At 47.7% G+C, this 18,810-nt stretch overlaps 1 protein-coding gene across 1 annotated transcript in view; it reads left to right on the top strand.

The window, feature by feature from the left end:
• The first annotated feature begins 1,077 nt into the window (after positions 1 to 1,077).
• Positions 1,078 to 18,810, top strand: part of LOC137344812 (GAS2-like protein 2A) — a 77,271-nt gene continuing 59,538 nt past the window's right edge. The window contains exon 1 of the mRNA XM_068007985.1: positions 1,078 to 1,723. Within this exon, the coding sequence (XP_067864086.1) occupies positions 1,357 to 1,723 (367 nt within the window). The 5' untranslated portion in view covers positions 1,078 to 1,356. The remainder of the gene's footprint in view (positions 1,724 to 18,810) is intronic.

Here is an 18,810-nt window from a genome sequence, read left to right as displayed (position 1 = left end):
GAGAAACTGACCAGAGATGGTGGGAGAGAGAAACTGACCAGAGATGGTGGGAGAGAGAAACTGACCAGAGATGGTGGGAGAGAGAAACTGATCAGAGATGGTGGGAGAGAGAAACTGATCAGAGACGGTGGGAGAGAGAAACTGATCAGAGACAGGGAGAGAGAGAAACTGACCACAGGTAAGGGGAGAGAAACTGACCACAGAGAGGTGGTGAAAGAGAAACTGACCAGAGATTTGAAGGGAAAGAGAAAGAAATTGAGCAGGGACATGGGAAAGAAAAATGTGAGGGAGAAACTAACCCAAGACTAGGGGGAGAGAGAAACTCACCATAGACCAGGTAGAAACAACAACAACAGCACTGTGGGAGAACCTTCTCCACACGGACTGCAGCGGTTCAAGAAGGCGGCTCACCACCACCTTCTCAAGGGCAATTAGGGATGGGCAATAAATGCCGGCCTCACCAGCGACGCCCATATCCCATGAATGAATACAAAACTCTTGCATTTATATAGTGCCTTTAACATAGTAAAATGCCCCAAAGTGCTTCACAGGAGCGATTATCAAACAAAATTTGACACCGAGCCACATAGGAGGTATTAGGACAGGTTGGTCATAGAGGTTGTTTATAATGAGCGTCTTAAAGGAGGAGAGAGAGGCAGAGAGATTTAGGGAGGGAATTCCAGAGCTTAGGACCTAGGCAGCTGAAGGCACAGCCACCAATGGTGGAGCGAATAAAATCGGGGATGTGCAAGAGGCCAGAACTGGAGGAGCGCAGAGATCTCGGAGGGTCGTAGGGCTGGAGGAGGTTACAGAGATAGGGAGGGGGCGAGGCTCTGGAGGGATTTGAAAACAAGGATGAGAATTTTAAAATTGAGGCGTTCCTGGACGTAGGTCAGCGAGCACAGGGTGGGGGGACAATGGGTGAACGGTGCGAGTTAGGATACGGACAGCAGAGTTTTGGATGAGCTCAAGTTTATAGTTTATAAATGGGAGGCGCTGTGTCATTTGCAGCCAGCCCGGGCAGGCAGGGGTTAAGGTTAGAAGGAGGACGCCTTTTCCGTCGCTAGGGAGAGGGATCAGTAGGAAACACAAGTGTGTGACTGTAAACACCGTGTCCAGGCGGGCGTGAGGCCCCTTTAAACACCTCTCCCCGACCCGGCCAGGGTGGGTGAACCCCCTGCACCCGAAGGAAAGACTTTGGGCAAGTTTTTTTTTGTGTGTGTGTGTGTGATTTAAAGGGTCTCCGAGCAGCCAAGCGCTGCACCGTTTAACGTGAGTTGCATTAAGGACAGGGACATAGGTCATGCTGTGATTCCGATTATTGAATCGATCGATCGATCAATCGATCGCACGGGCATGGCCAACACTCACAACATCCAAGGGGCCACCGCCAAGAGCATCCGTCCCTTTAAATCCAGCGAGGAGTACCTGTACGCCATGAAGGAGGACCTGGCCGAGTGGCTGAAGGAGCTGTACGGCTTGGAGGTGGGTCTGGAGGGGCTGGTGGAGGTCCTGGAGACGGGCTGGGTGCTGTGCCAACACGCCAACAATGTGACCCGGGTGGCGCAGGATTTCTCCCGGGATTACCCCCAGCTGCTTTCCCAGCTCAAGTTGCCTCACGCCGGGGTCACCTACACCACCAGTGCCCAGCCTGGCACGTTCCTGGCCCGGGACAACGTGTCCAACTTTATCCAGTGGTGCCGAAAGGAACTGGAGATCAAAGGTAACCGGGGAACACCCGCTGGCTTTATATTTTCATTTGATCGAACCTGCTGCTTTTGATTGCAGTGAAGTGACCTGGTTGTGCCTGATCTATGGGGGTAACTTTCTTCCCAGTTCTCTCTCTTTCCCCACCTGCTTCCTTGCTGGGGTACAGTTCCATGCCCGAGGTACCAGCAACCACCTGGTACCTTGCCTGAGTCGCCACTCCTCAGGTCTGAGTCAACACAATGAGCGTCAGCAGGCTATTTGACTGTGGGAGGCACCACGGCTGACACCCCGATCCTTTTCCCTGGCTCTGTTCCTCCTTATAAGCTGTTCGTCTGTAACCTCCTCAGGTTCTGACAAAAGATGGTCGGCCAGGAAAGTTAACCCTACCTTGCTCTCTCCACAAAGGCTGCTGAGTGTTTCCAGCATTTTCTGTTATTAATTTTAGTGTATATGAAAAAAGAAAGAACTTGCATTTATATAGCATCTTTCATGGTCTCAGGACGTCCCAAAGCACTTTACAGCCAATGAAGTACTTTTGAAATGTAGTCACTGTTCTAATGTAGGAAACAGGGCAAACAATTTGCACACAGCAAGGTCCCACAAACAGCAATGTGATAATGACCAGATCATCTGTTTCTTGATGTAGGTTGAGGGCTAAATTTTGGCCAGGACACCGGGGGAGAGCTCCCCCTGCTCTTCTTCGAAATAGATCTTTTACGCCCACCTGAGGGGGCAGAAGGGGCCTCGGTTTAATGTCTCATCCAAAAGACTGCACCTCCAACAGTGTGCTGACTCCCCCAGTACTGCCCTGGAGTGTGTCACCCTGCTCTAAGCTAGTCAGAGAGCACGGTACAACACTGCGAGGGTGCACCGTAAATTATAAAATAAAAGTTGCAAATTAAGCAATAAAAAAGTAACTGTCCTTTAGGTCAGTCACACTCTGAGCATCATTGATGGAGGCCTTGGGATACATCAAAGGAGGGAGAAACGTAGAGAGCAGACAAAGCTGGTTTCCTTCTTGTATTCGTTCCCTTTTGTTAATGTTTGTCAGTGTTTGTAACTTTTGTTTACCTATCCCTTCAGTCTGAAAACTGGATGGTCCCCTAGTGGTGGAGAGGGATGTGCAGCAGAACCATTTCTGTCCCAGGTGTTACCTTGTGCTGCTACACAAGGATATGTGACTGGCAGAAAGTGAAACAACATTTAATAAAGATCAGCACAGTCACGGAGGATGGTTGAGTCCACAGGGGGCCTAGTTATAGAAGGTCTAGTGTTAGTTAATGAGGTCAATATATAGAAAAAAAAATTGTTTGCTTAAATGTGGCTGGTATTTTATTGCCTTGTTCTGGAATGTTCTGATATGTGGTGAATAGTTGAAACCACAAAATCCAACAACTTGATGTCTGTCACCAGCAAAATAGGAACATAGGCACAAGAGTAGGCCATTCAGCCCCTCGAGCCTGTTCCACCATTCAATTAGATCATGGCTGATCTCATCAAAATCTTTAGTTTGGCAACACGTTTCCGTGACTTGCTGACAGATAAACACACGCAGACAGTTTTATGTTGATCAAGCTGAATGACCAATTTAATGATTATTTTTCAGACATCCCTGATCTGCATGAGAAAACAGGAAAGCATCTTCTAATATTGCATTGGATAATAAATTAATTAAAATGTCACAACAGCCAATTTGCAACAACTCTGGGATAAATGTAGAACCACAGGCAGACACAACTTACACCTTAAATCTGGATGCGACACTTTGACTTAAATAACTGGAGTCTTAGTTAACCCTGCTAACTTACTCCAGTATCTAGACAGGTAGTGGAAACGAACAGGTGACAGCCTTTGGCTCATTGATAACACTCTCGTCAGAAGGTCATGGGTTCAAGCCCCACTCTGGAAACTTAAGCACATAATCCAGGCTGACACTCCCCGGTACAGCACCGAGGGAGTGCTGCACTGTTGGAGGTACCGTCTTTTGGATGAGACGTTAAACCGAGGCATTGTCTGCCCTCTCAGGTGGACGTAAAAGATCCCACAGCACTATTCGAGAAAGAGCAGGGGAGTTCTCCCGGTGTCCTGGCCAATATTTATCCCTCAACCAACATCACTATAACAGATTATCTGGTCATTCATCCCATTGCTGTTTGTGGGACCTTGCTGTGCACAAATTGGCTGCTGCATTTCCCTACATTACAACAGTGACTACACTTCAAAAACAAATACTTAGTTGGCTGTGAAGTGCTTTGGGATGTCCAGATGTCATAAAAGGCAGCGTATAAATACATGTTATTTCCTACCAGTCAGGGTCAAAGGTTGTGCACAAAACCACTCAAACCTGGGATTGAAAACTACCACAAAATCCACCAATTAAATCGAACAAGTTTTTTTATCCTGTGTTTGGCCAACACTCTCCTTCCTAATTTGGGTCAGAACATACAGCTGAAACAGTATAATTTATAGCTTAACAAACATAAAAGATGAAACGATTCTGGAGGGAAACAATCTCTGATTTGGCCCACAATGTATGATATTTATTGAATATTAGAAATGCCTGTATCGGCTTGTCTGCCTCCCAGGGACCCTCGTCTTGATTTCTGCTTCAGTCTCACAGCTTGGAAATTTCACCAATGCCTTGGGTGTTGGGGAGTTCCAGCTCTTGTTGATTAAATTCTTTGGGGGTCATTTTGATTCTGTGCATTAGTTAAAATGGGTGATAATGAGTCAGCAGCTCGTGCTATATCTCTCCCCATTTGTATTTCCATTGAAGTTAAGGAGAGATGTAACACGGGCTGCTGACTTGCTATCACCCATTTTACACGATCGCAAACAGTCAGAACGACCCCCCTATACATGAGAAAGAGATGCAAATTAGGAATTGTGGTTTGATAGGGCTTCTGTGGAAGTACAAAGCCCAGGCAGCACCTCAGCAATCTGTGTCACATGACAACCAGGCTCAAACTTTACAAATTAACAATTGTGAGGTGTGGCCAGTGGGATAAAGATATCAGAAACAAACTAAGTGTTTAATAGTGCTCTAGTGTTTTGATATCATCCATGGCTCAGTGGTAGCACTCTTGCTTCTGAGTCAGAAGGTTGTGGGTTCAAGTCCCACTGAGGGAGTGCTGCACTGTTGGAGGTGCTGTCTTTCAGACATTATTTTAGGTGGCTATGAAAGATCCCATGGCAGTATTCAAAGAAGAGCAGGGGAGTTTTTCCCGGTGTCCTTACTGTTTGTGAGGCTTTGCTGTGCGTCAATTGTCTGCCTTGTTTGCCTATAAAAGATTAGTGACTACACTTCTAAAGTTTGGGTTGAGATTTATTTTATCTCACTGAAGGAGACTGATATTGGCACTCGGGCCAGACGAAGATATTTTTGAGGCGATTTGATGCTAAGCTGGGACATTGTGCCTGGCGTCAGTCGGTCAGGCTTGGAGTACACTTACTGATTGCCTATTCAAGGTGCTGATCATTAAAGACTAAACAGTGGGGGGAAACATCTCTCAGATGCATCGCTACATCAGCAACAGCTTTAGTAAGAATGGCCTGTCCACTGTGGGAATTAAGGGGCAAACTATAATCATTTAAAATAACTGAGGGGGACAAAAAAAGGGAAGGTTTTGGAGATGGAGGAGAAAGGGATACAAAACAAAATACTTGCAGCTCGAATAACTAATGTAAATCTGCTACGGCAAGTACAAGAAAACTTACATTTATATAGCACAATTAATGTAGAAAAATGTCCTAAAGTGATTCACAGACATGTAAACAGACAAAAATCTATATCGAGCCTAAGAAGGAAATACTAGCAGGGGTGATTAAAAGCTTGGTCAAAGAGACATGTTTCAGCCAGCAGCCAGTGGGAGATGCAAATGCTTATTTGACAGGTGGGGAGAAAACGTCATTTATTGCAGCAGGGCACTCTGTCACTTCAGACAAAGTTTTGGCTGCAAGACCTTTGTGTTTTCACTCAAACTTCACACTTTCCACCCAAAACTCTGCTGTGCAAACACATTTACCTACTTTGCAGACCCCCTCAAACTCATACCGTCAGGATGGGGTGGGGGGCGCCATGGCTGCATCATCACTTCATCCGAGGACGAGCAACATCACCAGCCTCGCCAGGCATGGCGTCCACCTCCGCCACGTGGAGCTCCACAACACAGTGCTGCGCCACAGGCACCTGCATAAGAGCACAGAGGGAAACAACAGAGAGAGCGACGTCGCAGGAGGCACTACCCTCGCCACAGGGTCTACAGACCGAGGCTCAGCTTCCTGGACCCCTCTGAGGACCAGTGTATACGGAGGCTCAGAGTCATTCGTCAGGCAGTCGCAGACATCTGCAGCCTCCTTTGTGCCGAGCTGCTCCCGGCTGGGCCGAGCAGCATCTCCTTACCTGTCACTGTCAAAGTCACCACTGCCCTGAGCTTTTTCACCTCCGGATCATTCCAGGGTGCCACCGGGGACATCGCCGGGGTCTTTCAGTTGTCTGCACACAAGTGCATAAGGCAGGTCACCGATGGCTTGTTTCACAGGGCCTCGCAGTACGTCAACTTCCCCATGGACGACCTCAGCCAGACGGAGAGGGCAGTGGGATTCCACTCTGTGGCTGGCTTCCCACGGGTGCAGGGTGTAATCGATTGCACCCATATAGCAATACAAGCACCTCCACACGAGCCAGGACTGTTCATCAACAGGAAGGGCTATCACTCCATCAACACTCAGCTCGTATGTGACCACTGGAAGAGATTCCTTCAAGTGTGCACCAGATTCCCTGGCAGCTGCCATGATTCCTTCATCCTCCGGGAGTCCAACATCCCGCCCCTCTTCCATGCTCCGAACACCCGTAAGGGCTGTCTCCTCGGGGACAAGAGATATCCCCTGCACACGTGGCTCATGACACCTCTGAGGAAACCCAGCACTGAGCAACAGCGTTGATATAACGACAAACACATCGCTACCAGGTCTACAATTGAGCTATAGGGCTGCTCAAGATGCGCTTCAGGTGCCTTGATCATTCTGGGGAGCGTTTCAATACACACCAGACAGAGTGGGACTTATAGTCATGTGTTGTGCCCTGCACAACATGGCACAACAGAGAGGGGCGCCACTTGAGGAGGCCCCATTCATATCTGCCACCCACATTGAGGACGAGGAGGAGGAGGTGGAGGAGGAGGAGCAGGAGCAACCCATGGGCAGAACAGCGGCTCACCTGGCTGCTCGTGAGGCCAGGGAGTCACTGATAAGTGAACGGTTCTCCTAACATCAGATAGCGTGAAGAGTCCAGTCCTCACCACCTGGATAGAGCAGCGCCCACACCAGCCCCCACCCACCCCCCTTTCTGCACAAACCAGTCCTGCAACTATGCATACACCCACTGTAGAGTGACCCAATAGGTGGCATCAAGTGTCAGCGTTCATGGTGAACCTCATGAAAGGGCCTTATTACAGAAGCCAGTCAAGAATGGCCAAAACATGGCAGTAGTGGTGACAATAATAATATTTAATGTGAGTTTAACAAAAAGCAAATATAAATAAAAAACATGACCAATTGTCAAACACCCTTGTGCATGCCCTTTGTGCTCACAAAACCTTCACCTTTCGCTTCCAACTACTCCTACGTGGTGCATCCCCTGTGGCTGCAGCAGAGGTAGTGGCAGGTTGCTCTTGTTCATTCCCTGACCAATTAGATGCTTTGGGCCTACGCCCTCTGGGTTCTGGTGCCCGTGAGGGCCCCTCCATAGACTGCTCCACCTGCACCTGTGCAGGGGCAGACTCGGCCACCTGGAGAGGAGGCAGCATTGCGGGAACTGGTTGAGAGGGGGGCAACGGGTGTGACATGGGGGCACTTTGAGTGGTGTCCCCACTTCCATGTCCCCTTTCGCCATCATCCCTCTCCTGGGCCAGGCCCACATCACTCCTACCACTCTGCTGGACAGCAATTTGGAGGACATGTGTGAAGCCTTGTAAGGCCAGTGCTAGTGTATCTGCCTGCCTGTTTAAGGTGGCAGAATGTCGTTCACCCTGCGTCTGAACGGCCATTGTCAGGGCCTGAATGGACTCATTGGTGAGCCGTGCTTGAAGCTCCATGGAGACTAGCCTTCCCTCCATCACTGACATTCCCACACTTACCCGCGACAGTATCTCAGAGATTCCTTCACGTCCCTGTGACACTATCTCAGAGATTCCCTCCCGTACCTGTACCACCATTCCACTCATGCAGGAGTTGGACTCCTCCATCCTCTGGGCTATTGTGGAGAGTGCGCGTGGCACCTGTTCCAGCACCTCGCAAATGTGCTGCTGCCCCTCGATCATTCTCCTTTTAAAGGATGGCCCCCAGGGTTCAGCATCTGTGTCTAGCTGAGCAGAGCCTGGAGAAGAGTGCTCCCACCGACACGGGCTCTCCGCAGCTGCCCCTGCCACCAGTGTCTGCTTATGCTCGTGTGTGTGGTAACTCACCATGTGCGACCCCAACTAACTGCGGACTGGGACCCACCGAGGTGTGAGTATCTGCGCTGGTGGATGGCTCGCTCAAACGTGAAGGTGCACCCTCAGAGGCTGGCAGGTCCTCTGAGGAATCGCCCTCTTCCGTCACAGCGGTCGCTGAAAGCCCTGTAAGAGAACAGAAGGCAATATTAATCATGATCACAGATGTGTCGTGTTGCGATGAGCATACTGAGGTGCTGAAGATGGCGAGGCATGTTAACATCAATTCATATGGTGTGTGCTGATGTTAAAGTTCTGACACCAGATGTTTGTCGGGTGCCAGTCTCGGTGTCCCCGACGGACAGGTACTCGAGGGTGCGGCTCAGCTCCAGTGCCTCCTGCTCCGCGTCTGTAGGCACGACTATCTGTTGCGGCCCCCCTCCGATCCTCGCCCTCTCCCGTGCATTCTGGGCTCTCTTCTCCTATGAGGGGAAAAAGTACAGATGCGTGAGTGAGTGATGGTGATGTGGCCAACCGCTGAATGCATTGGTCTGGGTGCGGCTGACTATGAAAGAGATGCATCAGAGGGTGAGTATGAGACAGAGCCATGACATTGTATGAGGATTGGATTGAGTGGGAGTGGTGGGATGAGTAATGGGGAGGTGAGGAAGTGCTGAGGAAGTGCAGGTAAGTTGAGGATGAGCTTTGAGTGGGTGTGAGGAGAGATTTGATAGAATAGTGTTGGCAGTGCAGAATGAGTTGGGGGGGGTGGGGGCGGTGATGAGGAAGATGGAGTGTCGGAGAATCATTAAGTGTACTCACTTTGGCTGACCTAGTTAGGTCATTAAAGCGCTTCCTGCACTGGATCCAGGTGTGGGAGATGTTGCTGCTGCTGGCGACCTCCTCTGCCACCTCGAGCCAGGCATTCTTGGTGGCAGAGGCAGGCCACTTCCTCCTGCCCGCCGGGTAGAAGAGATCCCTCCTCCTTCTCACCCCATCAGTAGCACCTGGAGAGCAGCATCATTAAATCTAAGAGCAGCCTTTCCCCTGTGCTGCTCCATCGTGGTGTGTGGGTGTTTGTTCCAGGAGCAGCCAATGGAGGACTGCCCCTTTAAATAGAGCTCCTCCAGCCGACAGCCTGTGATGCGGGTGCGCAGTCCGCCCACTGCGCAGCTTTCGGACGGCAAACCAGAAGCCACATTAATAGGCTCCAATTGACCCAATATCGCGTGGGGAACAGGCAGATTTTGTTGGGCTAGTTACCCACGCGCCCAATCGCCCCCCCCCTGCTGCTATCCCACCTCCCCGCTAATATCGGGGCCTTTGTATCTGTCTTCACAGTAGAAGACGCAAAAAGCATACCAAAAATAGTGGGAACCAAAGGGTAAATGAGAGTGAGGAACTTAAAACAATTAATATCACTAGAGAAAAAGTGCTAGACAAACGAATGGGACTAAAAACTGACAAATTCCCTGGCCAACATCCTAGGGTTCTAAAAGAGGTGGCTGCAGAGATAGTGGATGCATTGGTTATGATCGTCCAAAATTCCCTAGATTCTGGAATGGACCCAGTGCACTGGAAGGTAGCAAATGTAACCCCGCTATTCAAGAAAGGAGGGAGAGAGAAACAGGGAACTACAGGCCAGTTAGCCTGACATCAGTCGTCGGGAAAATGCTGGAAACCATTATTAAGGAAGTGGTAACAGGGCACTTAGAACATCTTAATATGATTAGGCAGAGTCAACATGGTTTTATAAAAAGGAAATTGTGTTTGACAAATTTATTAGTTTTTTGAGGATGTAACTAGCAGGGTAGATAAAGGGGAACCAGTGGATGTGTATATTCGGATTTTCAAAAGGCTTTCGATAAGGCACATAAAAGGTTGTTATACAAGGTAAGGGCTCACAGGGTTGGGGGTAATATATTAGCATGGATAGAAGATTGGTTAAAGGACAGAAAACAGTGAGTAGGGATAAATGGATCATTCTCAGGTTGGCAGGCTGTAACTAGTGGGGTGCTGCAAAGATCGGTGCTTGGGCCTCAGCTATTTACAATCTATAGATGAAGGGACCGAGTGTAATGTGTGAAAATGTGAGGTTATTCACTTTGCTAAGAAGAATAGAAAAACAGAATACTTTTTAAATGGTGAGAAACTATTAAATGTTGGTGTTCAGAGAGACTTGGGTGTCCTCGTACAAGAAACACAAAAAGTTATTATGCAGGTACAGCAGGCAATTAGGAAGGCAAATGACATGTTGGCCTTTATTGCAAGTGGGTTGGAGTACAAGAATACAGTTGTACAGGGCTTTAGTAAGACCTTGCCTAGAGAACTGCGTACAGTTTTGGTCTCTAACAAAGGAAGGATATAGTTGCCTTGGAGGCGGTGCAATGAAGATTCACTGGATTAATTCCTGGGTTGAGAGGTTTGTTCTATATGGAGAGACTGAGTAGAATGGGCCCATTCTCTCTGGAGTTTAGCAGAATGAGAGGTGATCTCATTGAAACATATAAGATTCTGAGGGGGCTTGACATGGTAGATGCTGAGAGATTGTTTCCCCTGGTTAGAGAGTCTAGAACTAGGGGCATGGTCACAGGATAAGGAGTCGGCCATTCAAGACTGAGATGAGGAGGAATTTCTTCACTCAGAGGGCTGTGGATGCTGAGTCATTGAGTATATTCAAGGCTGAGATCGATAGATTTTTGGACTCTAGGGGAATCAAGGGATTTGGGGATCGGGCAGGAAAGTGGAGTTGAGGTCGAAGATCAGCCATGATCTTATTGAATGGCAGAGCAGGCTCGAGGGGCCGAATGGCCTACTCCTGCTCCTATTCCTTATGTTGTTACGCTCCACATGAGCTTCCTCTTCCCTACTTCATCTAACCCTATCAGCATACCCTTCTATTCCTTTCTTCCTCATGTACTTATCTAGCTTCCCCTTAAATGTATCTATGACATTCGCCTCAACTACTCCTTGTGGTAGCGAGTTCTACATTCTCACCACTCTCTGAGTAAAGAAGTCTTAAAGCAGGAGAGGGAGGGGAGGGGCACAAGGGTTTAGGGAAGCCTAGGGCCTGGACGGCTGAAGGCATGGCCACCGATGGTGGGGTGAAGGGGGAGGAGGATGCACAAGTGGCCAGAGTCGGAGGAACACAGTTCTCAAAGGGTTGTACGGCTGGAGAAAGTTACAGCGATAGGGAGGGGAGAGGCCATGAAGGGATATAGACATGAGGATAAGAATTAAAAATTTGAAGTGTTGGTGGACTGGGAGCCAATGTAAGTTGGTGAGGATAGGGGTGATGGGTGAACGAGACTTGGTGAGAGTTCAGATACGGACAGCAGAGTAGAATAAAATAAATACATTTATATAAAGTAAATAACTGGGAGCATGAGGATTTGGGGAGGGAAGATCGAACACAGTTACAACTTGCAAAATGGCAGGGCAGTAGTTTTAATGTTATATTTGTGAGGTGTGGATCTCTGCGTACCAGTGAGATTACTAATAGTTTTACCTCATGCAGTACATGACTTTAGTGAATTTGCTGTATTACAGTGAAGGACAAACCACTGGATGATTTGAGATGTAGTGGAACCTCTGTAAACATCAGACAGCCTCCTTCATAACCTGAACTGCACATGACCCACACCATGAGAGGGCCACTAGAGATTATATATACCTCAGATCGTATATTAAAATCTTTAATTTCACTGATTAAGGCAGAATTCTATGCTGCTAAACCACAAGAAGACAATAAGGTGCTCTCGTTGAGCACAGTACACCATGGAGGGACACCACCCTTCCTGTAATTCAGTGATGTAATTGAAAGGACAGAAGTCTTTGTTATTATTTTAACATAATAATTCGGTCCACTGTTTTTAAAGGAACACCATCTTTATGAAAGGGGATATTTCTAAGCTCTTCTTCTGCTGGCAAACACAATGTAATCTCGTAACTCATGTCAACATATGTCATCGCAGGACCAAAGAGATTTGGGGGTCCAAGTACACAAATCATTTAAAGCTAGTGCACAGGTACAATATGCAGTCAAAAAGGCTAATGGAATGTTGGCCTTTATCTCAAAGGGGGCTGGATTACAAAGAGGAAGAAGTGATGCTTCAGCTTTGCAGAGCCTTGGTCAGACCCCATCTAGAGTACTGCATTCAGATTTGGGGACCTCAGGAAGGACATATTGGCCTTGGAGGGGGTGTAGCGCAGATTCACCAGAATGATACCGGGGCTTAAAGGGTTAAATTATGAGGACAGGTTGCATAAACTTGGCTTGTGTTCCCTTGAGTTCAGAAGGTTGAGGAGTGATCTGATCGAGGCATTTAACATGTTAAAAAGATTTGACAGGGTAGATAGAGAGAAACTATTTCTTCTGGTGGGGGAAATCAAGAACGAGGGGACATAATCTTAGGATTAGAGCCAGGCCATTGACGGAAATCAGGAAGCACTTTTTCACACAAAGGGTAGTGGAAATCTGGATTTCCCTTCCCCGAAAAAGCTGTGGGTGCTGGGGGACAATTGGAGCTTTCAAGACTGAGATCTCTAGATTTTTGTTAGGTAAGGGTATCAAGGGACATTGAGCTAAGACGGGTAAATGGAGTCGAGCTACAGATCAGGTACATGTCTGTCACATGCAGCAATTCCTGGCCTATGAGATAGAAATTCCAGATGCCATTGCACCCGAGGAATTCCTGTCTCTGCTCAGAGCCGCACACTGTGTGCAGGAGTTTTTAAGACTGAACTAGTCAGCAGGCGCCTGGCTTCATTTGCCAAACAGAGTAACCGGGAGCATTAACCTCTGTTACAGTTACATCATTTCTCACACAGTTAGGCTGCCCTGGGTCTCCCACAGGGGACTGTGATGCTAGCTATAAATCACCACATGGGTCTGTACATGAGACTTACAACAAGGAGATTCCTCCTTAATTCTCATTCTTGTTTTCAAATCCCTCCATGGCCTCACCCCTTCCCCATCTCTGTAACCTTCTCCAGCCCTAAAACCCTCCAAGATCTCTGCGCTCCTCCAATTCCGGCCTCATGCACATCCCTGATTTTCTTTGCTCCACCATTGGCGGCAGTGTCTTCAGCTGCCTAGGCCCTAAAATCTGGAATTCCCTCTCTAAACCCCTCTGCCTCTCTCTCCTCCTTTAAGGCACTCCTTAAAACCTACCTCTTTGACGAAGCTTTTGGTCACATGTCCTAATATCTCCTTATGCGGCTTGGTGTCAAATTTTGTTTGATAATCGCACCTGTGAAGCACCTTGGTATATTTTACTACGTTAAAGGAGCTATATAAATGCAAGTTGTTGTTAACTCAATGGCCAAAGAGGGCTTGACAGGGTAGATGCTGACAGGCTGTTTCCCCCGGTTGGAGAGTCTAGAACTAGGCGGCATAGTCTCGGGATAAGGGTCGGACATTTAGGACTGAAATGAGGAGAAATATCTTCACTCAGAGGGTTGTGAATCTTTGGAATTCTCTACCCCAGAGGGCTGTGGATGCTCAGTCATTGAGTATATTCAAGGCTGAGAGCGATAGATTTCAAAGGGAATCAAGGGATATGGGGAATGGGCGGGAAAGTGGAGTTGAGGTCGAAGATCAGCCATGATCTTATTGAATGACGGAGCAGGCTCGAAGGGCTGTATGACCTACTCCTGCTCCTATTTCTATGTTGTTATAGAGGCCAGAGAGGTTTGATCCATGGTCACGTTAGGCTTTCTGCAGCTGGTCTTGGTCTCCTCCTGACTCACAATGGAAAGATCACCAACAAAACTTTATCAACAAACAAAATAAAAACAGAAAATGCTGAAAACACTCAGCAGATCAGGCAGCATCTGTGGGTAGGGGAACAGAGTTCCCATTTCAGGTCGATGACCTTTCGTCAGAACTGGACGATGTCCCTCTCTAGCGTCTTCTGGTTCCGATGAAAGGTCATCGACCTGAAACGTTAACTCAGTTCCTCTCTCCGCAGATGCTGCCTGACCTGCTGTGTGTTTTCAACATTTCGGGTTTTTATTTCAGATTTCCAGCATCCGCATTGTTTTGCTTTTGTTTTATTTATTAATAAACACCCCTGACCGTCGATGCTGATCACACTGCCGCTGTGCCGGTGCCTTGCATGTATTGCATTCCAGGAACAAGTCGAAAAGATCAGATTGGATAAGATCTTGGAGGTGAAATTGGACTTGGGCAGAGACGCAAAACATTTATTGGCCATTAAACGACACACCCAATACTCAGTTCGATTGAAGTCGATCGAACTGAATACCGGGTGAGTGATGAGATAGCGTCAGTTTCTCCCAAGTCTAAATTCACCCCCATCGTATTCTGACCCAGTCTGCCCCTTCACCACTGATGCTCACTGTCCTCTCAGCCCAGTGATTGCTGTTCTGGATGGGTTTTATATCGGAGACTGTAAAATGGGGAAATGAAGAGGCAGAAGTGAAAGTGTCTCTTACTGCACCGCGAATGTAGGCTCGTTCACAGATTGTAGTGATTTACGGAAGAGTTACAGGTTGTGTGAGACGGAGGCAGGAGAAGATTGTCGCCCTGAGGGCTGGGGGATATGTTCCAGGTTTCACAAGGGAGCAATTGACCACCTGCCGATTTTCTCCCTTCCTCTATTGTGAAAACCTGGGTCCGCTGGTGACAGAAACTCTCAAGTACCTCTCCCAAGTGGCCCCTCGTCATGTGTGAGACTTGGCGGTCAATGCCAATAGGCTATTCTACCATAGGGTGCATCACAGTCGAGGCAGTTCCTGTCATCAACGTCCAAATATGCGGACATTCTAACAGGGATCACTGGATAGTGACCTGGTTCATTTTTGTTCATCCTTCCCCCAATATTTCCTCATCCTTCACCGCCTCCCCACCGCTACTGGCTCAGGGGCACTGAGGCCAATTGTGATGCCCCTACTGCCTCTCAACCTAAGATCAGCTAACTCAACCACAGACTGAGCTTGGGACCGTCCTGTCTGTGTAACATGGTTCTACACTTGACAGTGTCTTTATTACCTGAGCCATTGGGATCAACAGCAATTTTAAAGTGAACAACCAGAATGATTGAGGGGATGGAGGGATTTTTTTTTTATTCGTTCATGGGATGTGGGCGTCGCTGGCAAGGCCGGCATTTCTTGCCCATCCCTAATTGCCCTTGAGAAGGTGGTGGTGAGCCGCCTTCTTGAACCGCTGCAGTCCGTGTGGTGACGGTTCTCCCACAGTGCTGTTAGGAAGAGAGTTCCAGGATTTTGACCCAGCGACGATGAAGGAACGGCGATATATTTCCAAGTCGGGATGGTGTGTGACTTGGAGGGGAACGTGCAGGTGGTGTTGTTCCCATGTGCCTGCTGCTCTTGTCCTTCTAGCTGGTAGAGGTCGCGGGTTTTGGAGGTGCTGTCGAAGAAGCCTTGGCGAGTTGCTGCAGTGCATCCTGTGGATGGTACACACTGCAGCCCCTGTGCGCCGGTGGTGAAGGGAGTGAATGTTTAGGGTGGTGGATGGGGTGCCAATCAAGCGGGCTGCTTTATCTTGGATGGTGTCGAGCTTCTTGAGTGTTGTTGGAGCTGCACTCATCCAAGCAAGTGGAGAGTATTCCATCACACTCCTGACTTGAGCCTTGTAGATGGTGGAAAGGCTTTGGGGAGTCAGGAGGTGAGTCACTCGCCGCAGAATACCCAGCCTCTGACCTGCTCTCGTAACCACAGTATTTATATGGCTGATCCAGTTAAGTTTCTGGTCAATGGTGACCCCCAGGATGTTGATGGTGGGGGATTCGGCGATGGTAATGCCGTTGAATGTCAAGGGGAGGTGGTTAGACTCTCTCTTGTTGGAGATGGTCATTGCCTGGCACTTATCTGGCGCGAATGTTACTTGCCACTTATGAGCCCAAGCCTGGATGTTGTCCAGGTCTTGCTGCATGCGAGCTCGGACTGCTTCATTATTTGAGGGGTTGCGAATGGAACTGAACACTGTGCAATCATCAATGAACATCCCCATTTCTGACCTTATGATGGAGGGAAGGTCATTGATGAAGCAGCTGAAGATGGTTGGGCCTAGGACATTGTCCTGAGGAACTCCTGCAGCAATGTCCTGGGGCTGAGATGATTGGCCTCCAACAACCACTACCATCTTCCTTTGTGCTAGGTATGACTCTAACCCCTGGAGAGTTTTCACCCTGATTCCCATTGACTTCAATTTTACTAGCACTCGGTCAAATGCTGCCTTGATGTCAAGGGCAGTCACTCTCACCTCACCTCTGGAATTCATCTCTTTTGTCCATGTTTGGACCAAGGCTGTAATGAGGACTGGAGCCGAGTGGTCCTGGCGGAACCCAAACTGAGCATCGGTGAGCAGGTTATTGGTGAGTAAGTGCCACTTGATAGCACTGTCGATGACACCCTCCATCACTTTGCTGATGATTGAGAGTAGACTGATGGGGCGGTAATTGGCCGGATTGGATTTGTCCTGCTTTTGTGGACAGGACATACCTGGGCAATTTTCCACATTGTCAGGTGGATGCCAGTGTTGTAGCTGTACTGGAACAGTATATATATATATAATATATATATATATATATATACATATTGGATTATGAGGAGCGATTGTGTAAATTGGGCCAGTTCTCACTGGAAAAGAGGTTGAGAGGTGATACCATTGCTGTTTTTAGGATGTAGATCTTGACAAGCTATTTCACCTTTTCCAGAACAGTAGAACCAGAGGATGGGAGAAGCAGTTAGTGTTGATTCATTCATATGCAAATGAGATAGATTTCTTTCAGAAAATAAAATGTTGGGATACAGTCTATGAGTAATTTGGGACATGATGTGGTAAGTGTAACAGGCTCGGGAGGAACAGGGGACTTTGAGCCTATGGTTCCCCAAGCTCTCCACCACTGAGGTTTTCCTCGCCTCGTGTCTGGGTCTGTTGTCGACTCATTGATAGAGATTGATTGCTGTGATTAGTCAACAACTCCATTATCATTGGATCAAGTGACTACCAGGATGGTAGAAGATGAATTAGATGGACTTTGGTCTTTTTTCGTCTAATAATTCCTTTGTTCTGGGCCCACAGTTCATGGCCCTTTGCGTTAAAGCTACAGGTCAATCTCAACCAACAGTATCAGCTCCATATATCATTCAGCAAACTATCCTCGGTGCCTCATTGTTCCGTACATTTGTTGCCTGTTCTGGTGGGCGCACAGGAAAACCATCAAGGAAAGGGATAGCTTACAGGAAAAAATCAATTATGATCTGGGAAAACATGAGACAATGACCTAGATAGTTATAAGAAAGTTCTGTATGTACTTTACTGTTCGCAGTATCTGGGAGAGCAGTGAGTACTGATATCCGAGCAATAACACAGGAAAATTAACTATTCGTGTTTAGCTAATTGGGCAAATATTTTTCCAACACAGTGTTTAAAAACCTGGGGTAATGATTGTTGGTTTTCTAAATATTTTATAACACTGGGATGCAGTACTGGTGGGTACAGGTCTATCACTGTATTACACTGGGGTACAGTACTGGTGGGTACAGGTCTATCACTGTAATACTAGGGTACAGAACTGGTGAGTACAGGTTTGACCCTGTATAACTCACAGGTACAGTATTGGTGGGTACAGGTCTGTCACTGTATAATACTGGGGTACAGTACTGGTGGGTACAGGTCTGTCACTTTATAATACTGGGGTACAGTACTGGTGGATACAGGTCTGTCACCGTTTAATACTGGGGTACAGTACTGGTAGGTACAGGTCTGTCACCGTATAATTCTGGGGTACATACTGGTGGGTACAGGTCTGTCACTGTATAGTACTGGGGTACAGTACTGATGGGTACAGGTCTGTCACTGTATAATACTGGGGTACAGTACTGGTGGGTACAGGTCTGTCACTGTATAATACTGGGGTACAGTACTGGTGGGTACAGGTCGGTCACTGTATAGTACTGGGGTACAGTACTGGTGGGTACAGGTCTGTCACTGTATAATACTGGGGTACAGTACTGGTGGGTACAGGTCTGTCACTGTATAATACTGGGGTACAGTACTGGTGGGTACAGGTCTGTCACTGTATAATACTGGGGTACAGTACTGGTGGGTACAGGTCTGTCACTGTATAATACTGGGGTACAGTACTGGTGGGTACACGTCGGTCACTGTATAATACTGGGGTACAGTACTGGTGGGTACACGTCGGTCACTGTATAATACTGGGGTACAGTACTGGTGGGTACACGTCGGTCACTGGGGCTGGGAGCAATCTGAGGGGGTGAATTAAGAGTGTCAGATAAAGTTCCCCTTGGTGTAAGTGTTTCTTTCCCTGTTGTGTATTGTTATCACTACAATAAATAAGATAGAGACAGCACCTGTTTATTTCTGCTTTGGCACAATCCTGCCACTGAGGCCCAATGTGGTGGTACATTGGGTGGGTTATCAGAGTGGAATGGGTCCTAGCTCTTGTAGGAGTTAATCCTACCTGAAAACTCTTTATTAACATTGTCCCTTTCAAGAAGTAGTACTGGTTCTTTGTTTATTCATGACATGTGTTTCTTATATCTCGAGGTCTGTTGTTGAAAATAATTAATTTAAAAATAAATCTACTTTGGAAAGCACCTAAGTTGGATTCCCTTCAAATCACCGGGACACAGGTATATTTCTGTAATTCTCCTG

The sequence above is a fragment of the Heptranchias perlo genome, chromosome 28, assembly GCF_035084215.1.
Source record: "Heptranchias perlo isolate sHepPer1 chromosome 28, sHepPer1.hap1, whole genome shotgun sequence".
In the NCBI taxonomy this organism is placed as follows: Eukaryota; Metazoa; Chordata; class Chondrichthyes; order Hexanchiformes; family Hexanchidae; genus Heptranchias; species Heptranchias perlo.
This window is presented reverse-complemented; position numbering and strand designations above follow the sequence as displayed.